Here is a 16,218-nt window from a genome sequence, read left to right as displayed (position 1 = left end):
GGCTTTTCGAGCCAGTTGAGTCCTTTTCTTCATATGTAGACAAAGGGCACAACGGGCTGGGCTATGGTCGGGCCCAAGGCAATGAATACACCACAAATGGGTATCAGTGCCTGAGATAGTCCAGTTGCACCGAGAACAGCGTATGAAGCCACTGGGAGTCTTCGATGACATGGAAGGGAAGACTACCCTAGCCAAATCAAAAAACGCGATTGTGCCAAAATGAAGCACAAAAAAGGGGAAAAACGTGGCCGAGCAGGCCTAAGGACGACCGCGACTAAAAATTACAAGAAAATTTGTCGTGGGCCAAAAGTAAAACTAAGAAATAAAGGGAAACTTTAAAACAGACAAAGAATAAGGAGAAAAGCTGAAAAACTGCGAAAAAGGCACTGAAGGCTGTCCACTGCTGCTCCTCACATGGAAAAAAAACTGAGGAGTGCAGCCACACGGCAGGCAGGAAGGCACTCAGTGCACGCGCAGCCGGATGTGCAGCGTGCTGGAAGGCTCCAGCAAACGTTTTTGATATTCTAAATGCCAGTTCCTGTGCCGGCGTGGATCGCTGACCCAGCTGTTAGAATACTACAGCCTGCTTGACCTCGGAGAATTAAACTATGCATGGAGAATTTATTTTGAAATTTCAACATGCACCAAGTGGCAACTCCCATGAGGGTAATTTTACTCCAACACTGTAGTGCCAGCCAAATATATAAAGGTACATACTGTGAAATTTTTCTCTGAAAATATGCTTGTTGTCCCATGGAGACTAAGTCCCATAAGGAATTTCAAAAACGGCCCTCTGTTTTAAGCCAATAAAAACAAGTATTAAATCACTCAAAGAAAGTGAAATTAACTGCCTCTTGTCTCTGAAAAATCAATGTCAGCATAACACATCAGTTATATTTTTACCCTCTTTTTTTTTATTGCTTTCCTTGTTGCCAATTTTTGCCTCCTTTCTTCTCGAAGAGCAGCTGTTTGTGTTGGCGTTAGCTGTGCTTTATATCTGGCCATCTCCTCCTTGTAGATTTGCCAGTCTGCAACTGCAGCCATTTCATAAGGCTAGATGAACAGAGTACAATAAAGTATAGCAGAATTAATATATTATACAACCTAAAACAGAATAGTAAAGATGTCTTCAAAATCTTCAAAAAGGTACATGTGAAAATCACTAAAAAATTAGGCTTATTGGTTTATTTCATATTCTGCCTTTAGTAAACAAAATTACATCACAACAGATCAAAATACAAATAATAAAACATGCAATACAAAATAAGTCAATAACTACATACAAATTTCAATAGAAATCACAGTCTTCAATTTTTGAAGGTATTTTGATTTATCTCTAATCACTAGTGGGATAGTGTTCCACAAATGAGGATCAGCATAAGCCAAGATTATGCCTTACCTGATAATTTTCTTTCCTTTAGTCCTACCAGACCTCTATTTATTTATTAGGATTTATTTACCGCCTTTTTGAAGGAATTCATTCAAGGCGGTATACAATAAGAATAAATCAAACATGAGCAATAGACAATTACAGCAGTAAAAATATTCAAATATCAACACAAAGTATGGCATAGTATACCACTTACAATGCCAACACAATACGTAATAGAACATTTTTTTAAATCTTTTTATTAAAAAATTTTTTTCATAATGTTTGTAACATGTAATTTAACCATAAAACAGAACAAAAAGAAAAAATAAAGCATCCATTTTAATTGACACTAGGGTATAAACAAAGATGGAACATATAGATAGGTAAAAGGAGTTAGAAAGTAAGAAAGTTGCACATGAGGTCAGAGAAATGGTTAACATATAGATAGGTAAGTGAGTAACAGGAGTTAGAAAATAAGGTGAAAAAGGTGCACATGAGGTCAGAGAGATGATTAACATATAGCTTTACATCATTTTGCTTTTGTCTAACAAGTTGAGACAGAACCGAAGGAACAATATCAGGTAGAAATAAATGTTGCCTAAAGATCCGAAGGAAAAACTACATGTAGCTCTAGATTTTACTCATTTATTTTATTTTGTGCAGGATACAAAACATGAACGGCTGGCAGTTTGACTCCTGAGGAAAAAAGCTGTGAAACGGAGGCACTCTGTTGAGCAAACCGATATGAATCATATCAAAACTAACATAAGTATCCTTGAATTTTAGGGTTCCTGATAGGGAAGATACTAGAAACACTATGATAGAAAGAAAATAAAAATTAAGAAAAAATAATTAAACAAAATTCACTGAACGGAGGTTTTTATGACTGATGAGGAAGTTCACACGGCAGTTATAGCTGAAAATTTACAACAAGCCAAGCATCTGAAGTCTTTTCCTCCTTTCAAAGAGAGAAGTAAGATCTAGTATACTTGCTGTAATGTATGATTAGAGGTTTCTCATTAGCAAGACTCTTGCCATATAGTTAATACAATATAACATACAGACAGGTAAGAGAGAGTAAGAGGAGTTAGAAAATAAGGTGACTAATTTAAAGAAAGGTGCACATGAGGTCAGAGAGATGGTTAAATATCTCAGCTAGGGTAGGAGTGGATAAACATGTCCTGCTGCAGTACGTGCAGCAGCCCATGTCACTCCCTGTGTATGTGAGTGAGACTAACAAGTTAGTTATGTCTTCCATCAAAAGGCCTGGTTGAAGAGCCAAGCTTTCACCTGCTTCCTGAAGTACAGATAGTCTTATGTTAAGCGGAGCCTTTCAGGGAGTGCATTCCAGAGTGTGGGGGCTACTCTAGAGAAGGCTCGCTTGCGAGTATCACAGCTTGTAATATCTTTTCGAGAGGGTGTGGTTAGGGATACTCCTTGGGAGGACCTTAGTGTCCTTGGAGGTGTGTAAAGGATCATCCTATTCTTCAGGTACTCGGGACCATTTCCTTTAAAGGGCCTTGAAGATCAGACAGTTTTAAATCAACCAGCAGATGGAGATTTTCTTTTTAAGTAGTTCTTATGAATCACCCTTAAGAGTGTTGTGCAGCCTAGAATGTTCAGTATTTCATCTAGCCAAGCAGTGGAACTCCTGGCCATATTCCCGGTCACCACTGAAAATGCGAGATTATATGCCTTATTCAGCCACTAAGTCTATCAAGAAAGGAGGTTCATACTCTACTGACATACAGGTATTACTGACGTAGGAGGTGTGCGAGACCGAGTACAGGAAAACATTACCTGCAAATAAAATGAACAAATGGTAAAAAAGAGACCAACAGAAATGAAACACTGTATGGTGTAACCAAGTTCCAAGAATGAGTCAGAGCGGGTGTCTGGACTGGTCTGGTCAGACTAAAGGAAACAAAATATCAGGTAAGGCATAATTTCTCTTTCCTTGTCGTCCATACCATACCAGTCCAGACGAATGGGATGTAGCAAGGCAGTGCCCCACAAAAGGGAGGGAAAAGAGAATGATAAAAACTCTGCCCAACATCAGAACATTGCGTTTAGTTGAATGCTGAACAACAAAACGAACACTGAGGTTGTTACACTTTTTATGAGGTATGATCAAGAATAACCCTTAGTTTTACCCCTGACGCAGCCTGAGGGCGAAACATGGCCACGTCAGGTTTGTTTAATTTACCTCTGGGTTTTGTTTTATTAAACTCTGCTATTTTAAAGTGATTTTTCTTAGTCTGCTTTTGAGGTTTATATTTATTATTGGAAGCAGATGTTATGCCTATTTGTTATTTTTGACCACCATTACTAGGACTGAGTGGAAGACGTGAATCGTTTGTTTACTCTTTCCAAAAATACTAGGACTGAGTGGAAGACGTGAATCGTTTGTTTACTCTTTCCAAAAATATTAGGACTAGGGGGCACGCAACAAAGCCGTGTAATTAAACTCTGGCATTCGTTGCGAGAGAAAGTACTAAAAGCCATTAGCTTAGCGGTGTTTAAAAAGGGTTTAGATGGCTTCTTAAAGGAAAAATCCATAGACCATTATTAAAATGGACGTGCGGAAAATCCACTACTTATTTCTAGGATAAGCAGCATAACATGTATTGTACTTTTTTGGGATCTTGCCAGGTACATGTCACCTGGATTGGCAACTGTTAGAAACAGGATACTGGGCTTGTTGGACCTTCGGTCTGCCCCAGTATGGCAATACTTATGTACTTAATCCTGAGACAGCAAACGACATTGCAAGAACAGAGAAAGGAATGTCCAAACTCTCTGACTAAAGAAAGAGTAGAGCTTGTCAACCATGGCCAAAAAGAGTCCAAATAAACTCCGGGGGGAAAACCAACCCCCCCCCCCCCCCCTTCATTTCCTACAGGCTGACTCAGAAAGGGAGACACCGGCCCCAAATCAGCAGGCTCCGCCGAGCGGGAATTATTCAAAATGGCGGCCATTCCCAACAATGGACCCCCCCGCAGAAGCTGCCGCAGCCACTACTGCCGGCGTGCCCTTCGCTGAGGGAGCCGCCGACGCTACCGGGAGCTCCGCCGTGAACTCCGGAGGAGAAGCGGATACTTGTGTGACCTCTGCAGCCTGGGAAGGCACTGACTTTCTTCCATCCGGCATACTTCCCAGGAACTGAGCTCCAGGAGTTTGGGCTAGTTCCAAGTACATGAAACAAAGGAATCAATTGGACACTTAACAGGCAAGGAAGAGACTAACCCACCAAGTGTTGTTTCCCTTTCCTTTTTGCCATCACAATGAAGAAAACATTGTAAGTTCTAAAAAGTTAGAATGCCACCATCTTGCTTAATGTCTCTCTCACTCCACAAGCTCCACTGTCCTGCTGTCAGACAGAACAATGCCACAGTAGAAGGAAGGTACCAAGGAGGTGGAGGGGAAAGAAATGTAAAATAGTGCCTATGAGCTGCAGGCAGAGGAACTGCTGAAAACTTAAAAGAACAAGAGCTCAGGCCCACAAAATACCCACACAAGATTTTGATTACTAAGGCACTGTGTGAGGATGCTCCTAGGCAAACCCTAATTCAGCTTAAGGTACATCCTCCCCAGACCATCCTTAACACACACATACATTGGAAGCCTAGGCAAGAGGGTATGGCCCAGATAAGGAAGAATAAACCTTATGAGTATGGAAGAGTCAGAGAGGCCCTGAAAGGAGTTGAGAAAAGATTCCCATGCCCTGCCAACAGTGGCTAAGAATAGCCTCCATTCTCCGCCAGTGATAGCTGAGGGAAGCCTTCAAACCTGGCCAGATATAACTGATGGAATGCTGAGGAGGACTTTGATTACTACTGCCTGCAAGGTAGGACAGGTCTTTATAGACAAGGTTGAGACTGCCAGAACCCATTTTTGTGTCAGTCAGGCCTGTTACAGACTAGGCCTTTGTGGATTACTTATGTTAAACTGACTTGCCTGCTCAAGATAGAAGACAAGTTTATGTTATGTTGAGCCCAACTGCATGAATAAAAGCATAATAAAGACTTTTTCTTCAGGTTTAAACTGACTGTGGGCCGCACGTGCGAGGGGCAGCCGACTGTGGGCCGCACGTGTGAGGGGCAGCCGACTGTGGGCCGCACGTGTGAGGGGCAGCAGACTGTGGGCCGCGCGTGCGAGGGGCAGCCATCTGCTGCCAAGTCCAAGCTACCACACGCTGATTACAATCCTTTTGCACCTCAAGAATTATCCTATATTATCCATAGCAGCACAGCTTCCCACCACTAGCGGGTCATTATAAAGTAATACAAAACCATGCAAAAAGCAGTCAGTCAGGATTCACACAGAAATTTCTCTCTTCCCAATTCTGTGGCCCTCCTACTGCAGGAACCAGTTCTGTTTGCAGTGGCAGCAACAGGTTGTGAAGAAGCACAGGCTCAGCGCTAATCTAATGTGGGCTCCTAGCCCACACAATGGCACTGCCCCCTTCTATCTTTGATACGGAATATGGGGCTTATAAATCTGAATTAGCTCAGTCCACAAACCGCGATACATGATCTGCTACTACTGGCACATTTGAACCCCATATCAATTTTCTTCTTGACAGAGGGGGTCTGCAAAGTGGAAAATAGATGAACTGAGAAAATCAGAAGGTGTGCATGTGAGGGAAAATAAATGATCAGATGCTGAGTTACCAGTGCCACCCAGCAACAATGTAAGCAATGTATCTTGGCGACTCAGCAGTTGCAATTGTGCACCTTTTTTTTTTTTTTTTTTAAGTAGCAACATGTTCAAGACCAGTCTTGGAGATTCAATTTTAACAGAGTTCTGATGCTGTATCTGTCCAAGCCAAAACTGGTGGCACTGTATGTTGTGATAGTTTCTCAAGGACCAACAAAAGTAGAATGTGAGATTTCAAGGCCAGACAAGTCTTGTGTTTGGATGTCTGTATTGTGAGGAAACTTGAGAGACACTTTTTCAAATAGCGTCCATTGTTCCATGTATGAATCTTTCCAGTTAGAAATGTATACTTAGTGGCCTCACGGTCTATGTAGTTTACTCAGCTCTATTTCTACTGCAGTGCTATAAACCTCAGCTGATTTTTTTGGTTCACTTACTAATTAAATACCAATCATTATTCAAATAAATTTGTTTAAAGAAAAAAAAGGTTGACTGCGCTGTGAAGAAATTAAAAAAAGAAATACTTGAAGATTTCTGAAGAGATCAAGAGCTATAATATCTTTTCATTGATCCTGTAAAATTACAACCTACAAAAACTAAAAATGAGACTGCATGCAGACATGATACACATGGTCAATAGAGAATGATTATATATGTGAATAGCAACAATGCAATTCTGATGAAAAGCCAGATACATTCACACTTACTTGTTTCTGTGAAACTGGCAGTTCATTCCAGGCTAAGGCAATTTTTCTGGTTAATTCCCCAAATTTCAAATCTGTAAAATTAAAGATCAACAAGAGATCAAAATACAGAAGTGCTGGAAGTTTTGAATATGCTCAAAGGGCTGGCACAGATGGGGAGGAGAAAAGGCAAGCTCAGCTGCCAAGTAGAAAGAAGATGGCTGCCTCCAGCCCAAAAATAAAGAGAACAGATGATGGAAAGAAGAGAAAGCAGCAAGGGGGAAAATATTTGCTGAGAGAGGAAGCAGCAGCATCGGATGCACATAACTCAGGATGCGAAGGACGTACGTAGCAAGGTGTGGGAAGGGGCAAATGCTTGGGGAAAGAGGCCAGTAGAGGGAGAAGGGAACAGAAACTGAAGGGAAACTGGCAGGAGGTAGATGCCAGAAGGAATGAGGCACAGAAATTTACGTCTAAGAAGCATAAAAGGGGGTAGTCTCTAGCCTCTCACAGGCCCATGTGACAAAAAAAAAAAAAACACACTGAGCAAATCGGACCCTGAAACACATGGCTAGAGGCTATTAAATGGGGCACCACCCCACAGCATGCAAGTACAGAAAAAAAATTCTTTCTGGCTTAAAAGCAAAGTTACTCACCTGTAGTGGTGTTCTCCAAGGACAGCAGGCCAAGTACTCTCACAGCTGGGCGATATCATTCGACAAGAGCTAAGAGCGGCCGGACACTAACTAGCAAGATTATTATAGAACTTTCTAGCAGCATCCCACTGCGCATGCACTGGTGTCTTCCTGCCTAACATACGAGCACGGGTCCCTCAGTCATATAAAATACCTAAAGAACACAACTCCAAGGGGAGGTAGGAGGTATTTCGGTCATATAAGATACCTAAAAAAACGTCAGCGATACCAGATGGCTGCCTAAGAGCGGAGCTCTGCTATAGCCAGGGTAAAAAGGCGATTTACCTCCCCGAAACTGCAGTGAATAATCTCCCTGAAAAGTGCATCGAGTGTCTAAGAACATGGCGGCACGGAAAAAATTAGCAAAGTTTAAATACACAGCTGACGCGCTTGGAGCGGGGAAAAGTGCAGGCGCGAGAGTGGCATCGCGAGGAGCTAAGGTGGTGGGCGGCGAATCAGAGTCGGACCCAGATCCCGAGGAACCTTCTGAAATGAGTTCGGAGATGAGCAAAGCAGACATAGTTCGCTGGTTTAAAGATCTTAAAGAAGAGATGATTAACACCAAGAAAGGGATACAAACAGCAGTAGGAGAATTACATGATGAACTGAAAGAGATAGGAAATCAAGTTGCCGAGACCGAGGAGAGGGTGGACAGCATGGCGGAGGAGGTGCGAGCCTTACAGCAGGCTCTACAGAGGGAGCAACAACTCAGAGGAGAATTACAACTTTTGCTAGAGCACCTGGAAAATAGGTGTCGGAGATGCAATCTACGTTTCAAAGGGGTACCAGAGGAGGACCAATATAAAGACGCACTGAAAGTTGTACAGGAAATAAGCGCTTTTATTTTGGGGCCTGGAAACAATGGCGGAGAAACACAGAAACAAGAATGATATAAATTAGAAAAAGCACACCAAAGCCTGGGGCCACAGAGAGGAGGACAGCCCAGAAACATAGTGGCATGCTACCACGAGTTCAGCACTAAAGAGGCAGTCTGGTGAAAGGCTCGGGCTCTAGGAGAGATTACATGGAAAAACTCTAAAATTAAAATATTGCAAAACCTAGCCAAAAAGACACTGCAAAGGCGACGCGATTTTAAAGAGAACACCATGTATCTGCAAAAAGCCGGACTGAGATATCGGTGGTTGTTTCTGAGCGGAATGCAGGTCACAGTGGGGGACAAGTCTCGGAGAATCCAATCAGTGGAAGGAGCATGGAAAATCCTGAATGATTTGGGCTGCACAGATATACCGGGAGCACAAGAAGGAGAGCAATGGCAACAGCAGAATACCCAGACAACAGACAAGCAAGGTTGGCAGAAGGTCGGAGGAGAGAGGAGGAACGGGTCACCGAAGACAGCACGTCATGAACGAAAATCGAAGGGCATTGACAATCTTTGAAAGGGCGAGCCCCTTGGGACAATTTGACAATTCAATTCACAGCGGACAGAATGTTGGTAAAGAGTGATGAGATCTGGAAGGGAGAAAAACGGTTGAAGACATGGGAGGTGGGGGGGAGGTAATGGAGAGGGACTACTGAAAGGGCGGGTCTCTGGCGCAGGCTCACTACCTCAGGGGTAGAACTGGCCAGGAGAGTCCAAAGTCAGTTGCAAGGACCCATCAGGGGTCAAGGGGAAGGGGGGATTAAGGGTAAGGACATGGAACGTAAATGGATTGAATAACCCCGGGAAGCGAAGCATTGTTTGTAAAGAGCTAATGCGCTTGAAATGGGATGTGATAATGTTGCAAGAGACCCACATTCGAAGGAGGGAGGAACACTTGATAGGATATAGGGAACTGGGAAAGAGCTACATGCTGGCGGACCCCTAGAGGGGGAGGACAGGGGGCTGGTGATCTATATAAAAAACCATTTGCGATTTATACAAGAAGAAGTATACAAGGGGGAGGAGGGTAGATGCCTAGCAGTTAAAGGAAAGATTGAGAACCAGTCAATCACATTCATTAATGTTTATGCTCCAAATGGAGGACAAGGAGCTTTTTTTGAAAAAGTGGGCCAGGGCCTTGGCCCATTTGTGAAGTGCCAGATCTTTATGGGGGAAGACTTCAACTTGACAGCCTCAAAAGTGGATCACTCAACGGGGAAGGACGGGAGAATTAGATTCCACAGGGGGAAATTTCTTAAATTAATGAAAGAGTTAGACTTGGTGGACATTTGGAGACTGCAGCATCCAGGCCAAAAAGCATTTTCATTTTACTCACATGCACAAAAGATATACACGAGGATAGATGCAATATGGGGCAAGTCGCTCACTGTGGGGAGAAGTGAAAAACTCAGACATTGAAAGCATACATGTTTCCGACCACGCACCGGTTTGGATAGCAGTGGGAGAGATAGGGAGTAAGGGGTGAGAGACAGTTTGGAGACTTAACGAGTCGTTGATAGAAGAAGAGAAAGACTGCCAAGAAATGCACAATAAAATAAAAGAATATTTGAAATTTAATGACAATGGGGAAATTTCAGAGGGAACCCTGTGGGATGCACTAAAAGCAGTGATCAGGGGACATTTAATAGCAAAAGGAGCCCAGAGGAAGAGGAAACGGGAAGAGTATGAAATGCTAATAAGACAAAGACTGACTAAATTAGAGGCGCAACATCAAGTGGAAGGGGCCACACATACATTCAGGGAATTAGTAAAATGTAGAGGAGAGCTCCAAAAAATTCAGTTGAGGAAGTTGGAGTACAATAGGTCTACGATGCAACAAAAGATTTTCGAATTCAGTAACAAAGTAGGGACTACGCTAGCGAGGAACTTGAGACAAAGATAAATTAAGAATATGATTACAAAAATAAAGACCCAGGGAGATGAAATGGTCCACCAGGACAGAGAAATTCGGGGGGCAATTTGTGAAGTATTATACTAAACTATATTCAAAAGGGGAGGGGGCATCCAGAGAGGAAATACAGGACTACCTGCAGGAATTAGGCTTAAATACTACTACTACTTAGCATTTCTATAGCGCTGCCAGGGTTACGCAGCGCTGTACAAGTTTAAACATGGGGAAGGACAGTCCCTGCTCAAGAGAGCTTACAATCTAAAGGTAAAAACTATGTAAGATAACAGGAGCCCAAAGGATAGAGTTGGAGGGGGAGATAACACTCCATGAGGTTCTCCAGGTTATCAAAGAGTTAAAAGGAGGAAAGGCACCGGGTCTGGAAGGATATATGGGAAAATTCTATAAAGTCTTTGGTAGGGAATTGGCCCCATTGCTAGTGAGGGTGGGTAACACAGGCTTTGGGGGGAATGGCCTGCCACACAGCATGCATGCAGCAGGGATCTCAGTATTATTAAAACCAGGGAGAGATCCAGCTGTATGTGGTTCATACAGGCCAATATCATTGCTGAACATAGATGTTAAGATCCTGGCGAAGGTGATGGCAGACCGTCTGGCGCGAGTAATGCCACAACTCATATATACAGATCAATCATGGTTTATAATCAATAGAAAGGTAGCAGATAACATTCGACGCACATTGAACATTGTATGGGGAGCACAGAGAAGGAGGGATTCACTGTTGCTGCTTACGGTAGTTGCAGAAAAGGCATTTGACAGGGTGGAGTGGGAGTATCTTTTTTTTTGTTTTTTTATTTATTCATATTGTTAAATTTATTACAAGAAAACATCTTGTGTAGGAAAGTATCCTTTTATCAATAACATATTCAAACCTAATATCAAGAAAAAAAAGAAAAGGTGAAGAAAAGAATTCCTCACATTTTCAAAAGAAAACAATACTCAAGTCCATAAATTCGGATCCAAGATTTCGGAAATCTGTGGGAGAAAAACATTACAAAGGAAAAGAAAAATATCACAAGATATGCAAATTCTACTAAGCGGAGTTAATTCTTATAATTAGCGCTTTTCCACTTTCACTGAGGCTATAAGCGCCGACACATGGGCAGGTTCTGTAAATACATATTTTTTATCCCTAAACTTTATTATGCACTTGCAGGGGTACCTTAAAAAAAAGGTGCCCCCTAAGTGCAGAATTTCAGGTCTAAGGAGCAGAAATTGTTTCCTCCGTCGTCTTGTCTCCTTAGAGACATCCAGAAATAATAATACTTTAAAACCTAAAAAAGGTTTGTCCTTATTACGGAAAAACAGACGAAAGATCCAACTCTTATCTGGTAATAGTGCAACTGTCGCCACTAATGTGGCTGCAGTCGCTAAGTCAGTGTCCGAGGTCTCCAACAAAAGAGAAACATCTATCGGAGCTTCAGGTTGATTCAGGTCTTTCCCAGGAATATAATAAGCCATAGTCATTGGTGGTATATTTTGTTCGGGAATTAATAGTATTTCGCGCATATAGCGCTTCAACATTTCCAAGGGAGCAACATTTTGAAGTTTAGGAAAATTGACAAATCTAAGGTTATAATTTTTAGTGTAATTATCAAAAATTTCCATTTTAACCCTTAGGTTCGTCAAGTCTTTAATCATAGTAGGTTGTACTGTTTCAAATTTCATAATTCTTTGGTCCATTTTAACAACTTTATCATTCAAGTCCTTAATCTGCTCTTCTTTCTTTTGTAAGTCTTTTTTAATTTAGGCAATACCTCATTAGTTTGTTTTAAGAATATCTGTCCAAGGTTAGAAACTAAATCCCACAAAGCTTCTAATGTAACCTCTTTTGGTTTGACCAGGAATTCTATGGGAATTTCAAACCTTACAGTCTGCTCAGGGGTCGCACTCTGTTCCTCAGGTCTTCTCTCCTCAATCCGCGGCGTTTCCATGGGCGAACTGCCCTCCAGTCCGGCCCCAGGTGTAGTAACAGCTTCCATTCGACGATCTTCTGGGCCCCTACCCTCTTCCGGGGTGGACCCTGTCGAATCCTCGAGGTAGGAACTGGCGCCTAGCGGTTGGGGAGGAGGGGTGCGCTTGGCGGGGCTCAAGGTGACGTCGAGGCCAGGGAACGCCGAAATCTCCAGTTTGCCGGCGTCTCCCACTGGCGGCATTCCGCCTTCATGAAGAACTCCCTGCGGCCTCAGATAGCGATCTAAAGGACCAGGTAAGGAGGGAGTTAGCGGGGAAGCTCTGACTGCTAGTCTCCCTCTCCGTTTAGGCATTTTTTTTTTTAGTAAAGAGATCGAGACTCGCAGCTACTTAGCTAGTTGCGGCCATCTTGGATAACCATGTATATCTGGAGTGGGAGTATCTATGGGAAGTAATGGGGGTGATGGGCTTGGGAGCGCCATTCATAGAGTGGGTGAAGGGTCTATATTCTTCCCCTGTGGATAGGATAAAGGTTAATGGGGGCTATTCCGAATACTTCCCAATTCAAAGAGGAACACGCCAAGGGTGCCCACTCTCCCCTTTACTGTTTGCACTGTCCATCAAGCCATTGGCACAGAGAATCCAGTCTCTGCGAGATATAAGGGGAATTAGGTTAGGGGGGCAAGAACATAAAATCGCACTCTTCGCAGACGATATTCTGTTTTATGTGGCCAACCCGGTATTAATGCTGCCTATTATAATTCGGGAACTTAAATTGTATGGGAGGCAAGCGGGGTTTGCAGTAAATTATGACAAATCCGAGATTATGGGGATTACAATCACAGAGATGGAGCAGTTGCAGCTCAAACAGGCCTTTACTTTCAAAATGACCAAAACCGGTTTTCGATATTTGGGAATAAAGATCCCTAAGGAGTTAAAGAATTTGTACGCCTGGAACTATGCCCCTCTTTTTAGAGCAGTGAGAAGGGATTTGAATAGATGGAGGGCAGGATAGATATCATGGTGGGGGCGTATAGCGGCAGTAAAAATGAACATTTTGCCACGTCTCCTTTTCTTGTTCCAGACACTACCTATACCAGCCCCAAAAAAGGAATTGATAAAACTACAGTCGGAGTTAGGGAGACTTGTATGGGAGGGGAGACCAGCAAGATTAGCATGGCGGATAATGTGGGGAAAGGTGGAGGAAGGAGGGAGAGATATGCCGAATATACAATGGTGCTATTGGGCGGCACAAATAACACAAATAGCAGTGGTGCAAAGTAGACCTATCCCCGGTAACCAGACTGGAGCAGACATTTGTTAGGGAGGGGCATTTGGATGGCTTGTTATGGACTTCCCTTTCAGAACAGACATATGGGAAATTGACGCTGAATCCATTTGTATCATACTTACTGACACTGTGGGGTGCCCTAAAAACTAAATTGAGGGGCACACAGAATAGATCCTCCTATGCTTGGATAACACTAGAACCAGGGTTTCCGGCAGGAAAGGAAACAGGAGTTTTTCTAACATGGTTTCAGAAGGGACTGATTCGGTTCAGAGATTTTCTAGAGAAAGGGCGAATCAAGACATTTGGGGAATTGCAAGAAACGTACGGGTTACAGGGGTCTGATATATATGCTTACTTGCAAGTCAAACATTTTATTATAACGGAGAAGTGGACAAAGACCCAACCAGGAGAATATGAGAAATTTGAAAATGTGTGGGGGGATATTGATGAGAGGGGCAAGGGAATTTCAGAAACTTCCATATATGGAGGCATGGGAAAAAGATATGGCTCAATGCATGAGTGGGGCTGAATGGAGGAGGGTATGTATAGAGGTTAAAAAAGCCTCAATATGTGTATTAATAAAGGAGAATGCATATAAAGTATTGAGCAGATGGTACTACACACCAGATAAAGTGAAAAAAATGTACCCAAGGGCCTCCGGAGCTTGTTGGAGATGTGGACAAGAAACGGGAACGTTTTATCATATATGGTGGGATTGCAAGTTGCTGCAAATATATTGGAGGGAGATAGCAGAGGAGCTATCGGCAGTATTGGAAGTCCCTTTTCCATGTGAATCTAAATGGTGCTTGTTGGGATGGGGGAACCAGAGAGAGCAAAAGTGGCAACAGAGAGTCAAGTGCATAGGCCTGGCTGCAGCAAAGACTACAATAGCACTGCATTAGAAACGAAATACAGGGCCCAAGGCACATAATTGGAGGGTGAAACTTAGAGCCATAATAGAGCTTGAAAAATTAACAGATAAGCACAAGGGTAGATATAATCCTGAGGCGCAAGAATGGACTAGATTGAATGATGTTTTAAATAAGGGATATGAAGAAGGGAACAAACTAGCATCCTGAGGGGAAGGGGGAAGGGAGGGGGGAAGGGAAAGAGGCAGGGAGAGGGCGTAAAGAGGGGGGAAATTGTCTAGAATTATCGAGTGGTATGTTATGTTACAAGTTGAATTGTATTGTAAAGACATGGAAAAATATAGTTGTGGTACACTTCTATTCAATAAAAATTTATAAATTAAAAAAAAAAAAAAAAAAAAAGATACCTAAAGAGCACAGCTCCAAGGCGAGGTAGGAAGGTATGTGAGAATACTTGGCACAGTAACTTACTTTCTCAGAGAACAAGCAGGCCAGTTGTATTCGCACAGCTGGGAATCCCTAGCTACCAGGTTCACCAAAAAACAACAATGCTAGGACAACAGGGACTTGAAATGTCAAGGCCTGAAAGTCAATTAACCTGAAACTACTGATATTACTAGTAGTGAAGGTGCAGCCTGGAACCAAAGAAAACTTGGCCTAGGGGATGGAGTTGGATTCCAGACACCAAACAAATTCTTCAGGACTGCCTACCCAAATTGGCTGTCACATCAAATATCCTGACCAAGGCAATAATGAGATGTGAATGTATGGACAGATGATCACACTGCAGCTTTGCGTATCTCCTCTATGGAGGCTGACCTCGTGAGCCACCGAACTAGACATAGCTTTGAAATTAAAAGCCTTGACATGTCCCTGTACAGTAGCCCAGACTGGGCACAAGTAAAGGAAAAGCAATCCACTAGTCAATTAGAAATTGTGAGTTTGCATTACAATATATAATATTTTTGCAGAATTAAACATGAGATTATAGGAAATTTAACCATGGTACTTAGTTTGTTATACATGGAAGCCATTGTTAATTTGCTTTAAGTTTTTGCTCTTTATTCTTTGTAATTGAAAAATTCTTCCAATAAAAATATTTAAAAAAAAAAATGTTGGGGTTTCCCGTGGCTACCCACCATCCGGTTTGAGTCAAAAGAAACAAAAAGCTGGATGGACTTTCTATGGGCTTTAGTCCGCTCCAGATAGAAGGCTAAGGCTCGCTTGCAATCCAAGGTATGCAGTAGACACTTGCCAAGATGGGTATGTGGTTTGGGAAAAACAATTGACTAAGATGAAACTCCGACACTACCTTAGGAAGGAACTTAGGGTGCATGTGGAGAACTACTCTATTGTGGTGAAACTTAGCATAAGGTGGATCAGCTACTAGGGCCTGAAGCTCACTGACCCTGCTAGCTGAAGTGACTGCCACCAAAAATACAACTTTCTGGGTCAAATACTTCAAGATGAGAGGAATCAAGCAGCTCAAAAGAAGCTTTCACCAGTTGGGCGAGGACAACGTTGATATCTCATGACACAGTTGGAGGTTTAATAGGGGGCTTTGTCAATAGCAAATCTCTCAAGAAGCGAACAACTAGATGCTGTACAGAGATGGGCTTACTTCCCAGACAGTGCTAACCACTAACTGCACTTAGATGAACCCTTACAGAGTTGGTTTTCAAACCAGACTCGGAGAAGTACAGGAGGGTATTCAAGCAGTTTTTGTACAGAGCAAATGAAGAGATCTAAGGCCTTGCCTTCACACCAGACAGCGAACCTCCCCTATTTAAATTAATAACACCTCTTAGTGGAGTCTTTTCTAGAAGCCAGCAAGATGTGTGAGACACCTCTGGCAAATCTAAGGTTTCAAAATCTATGCTCTCAACTTCCAAGGTGTGAGGGCCAAAGATTGGAGGTTGGGATGC

At 42.6% G+C, this 16,218-nt stretch overlaps 1 protein-coding gene across 1 annotated transcript in view; it reads right to left on the bottom strand.

Annotated features, from left to right (window-relative positions):
* Window positions 1-16,218, bottom strand: part of TFAM (transcription factor A, mitochondrial) — a 68,927-nt gene that overhangs the window by 22,953 nt on the left and 29,756 nt on the right. Inside the window, exons 3-4 of the mRNA XM_030203104.1 lie at window positions 6,739-6,809; window positions 904-1,053 (exon numbers count right to left, since the gene is read on the bottom strand). Of these exons, the coding sequence (XP_030058964.1) occupies window positions 904-1,053; window positions 6,739-6,809 (221 nt within the window). The remainder of the gene's footprint in view (window positions 1-903; window positions 1,054-6,738; window positions 6,810-16,218) is intronic.

Source organism: Microcaecilia unicolor, chromosome 5 (assembly GCF_901765095.1).
Source record: "Microcaecilia unicolor chromosome 5, aMicUni1.1, whole genome shotgun sequence".
Classification (NCBI taxonomy): domain Eukaryota; kingdom Metazoa; phylum Chordata; class Amphibia; order Gymnophiona; family Siphonopidae; genus Microcaecilia; species Microcaecilia unicolor.
Note: the sequence above shows the minus strand (reverse complement) of the source record. Positions and strands in the feature narration are given on the sequence as shown.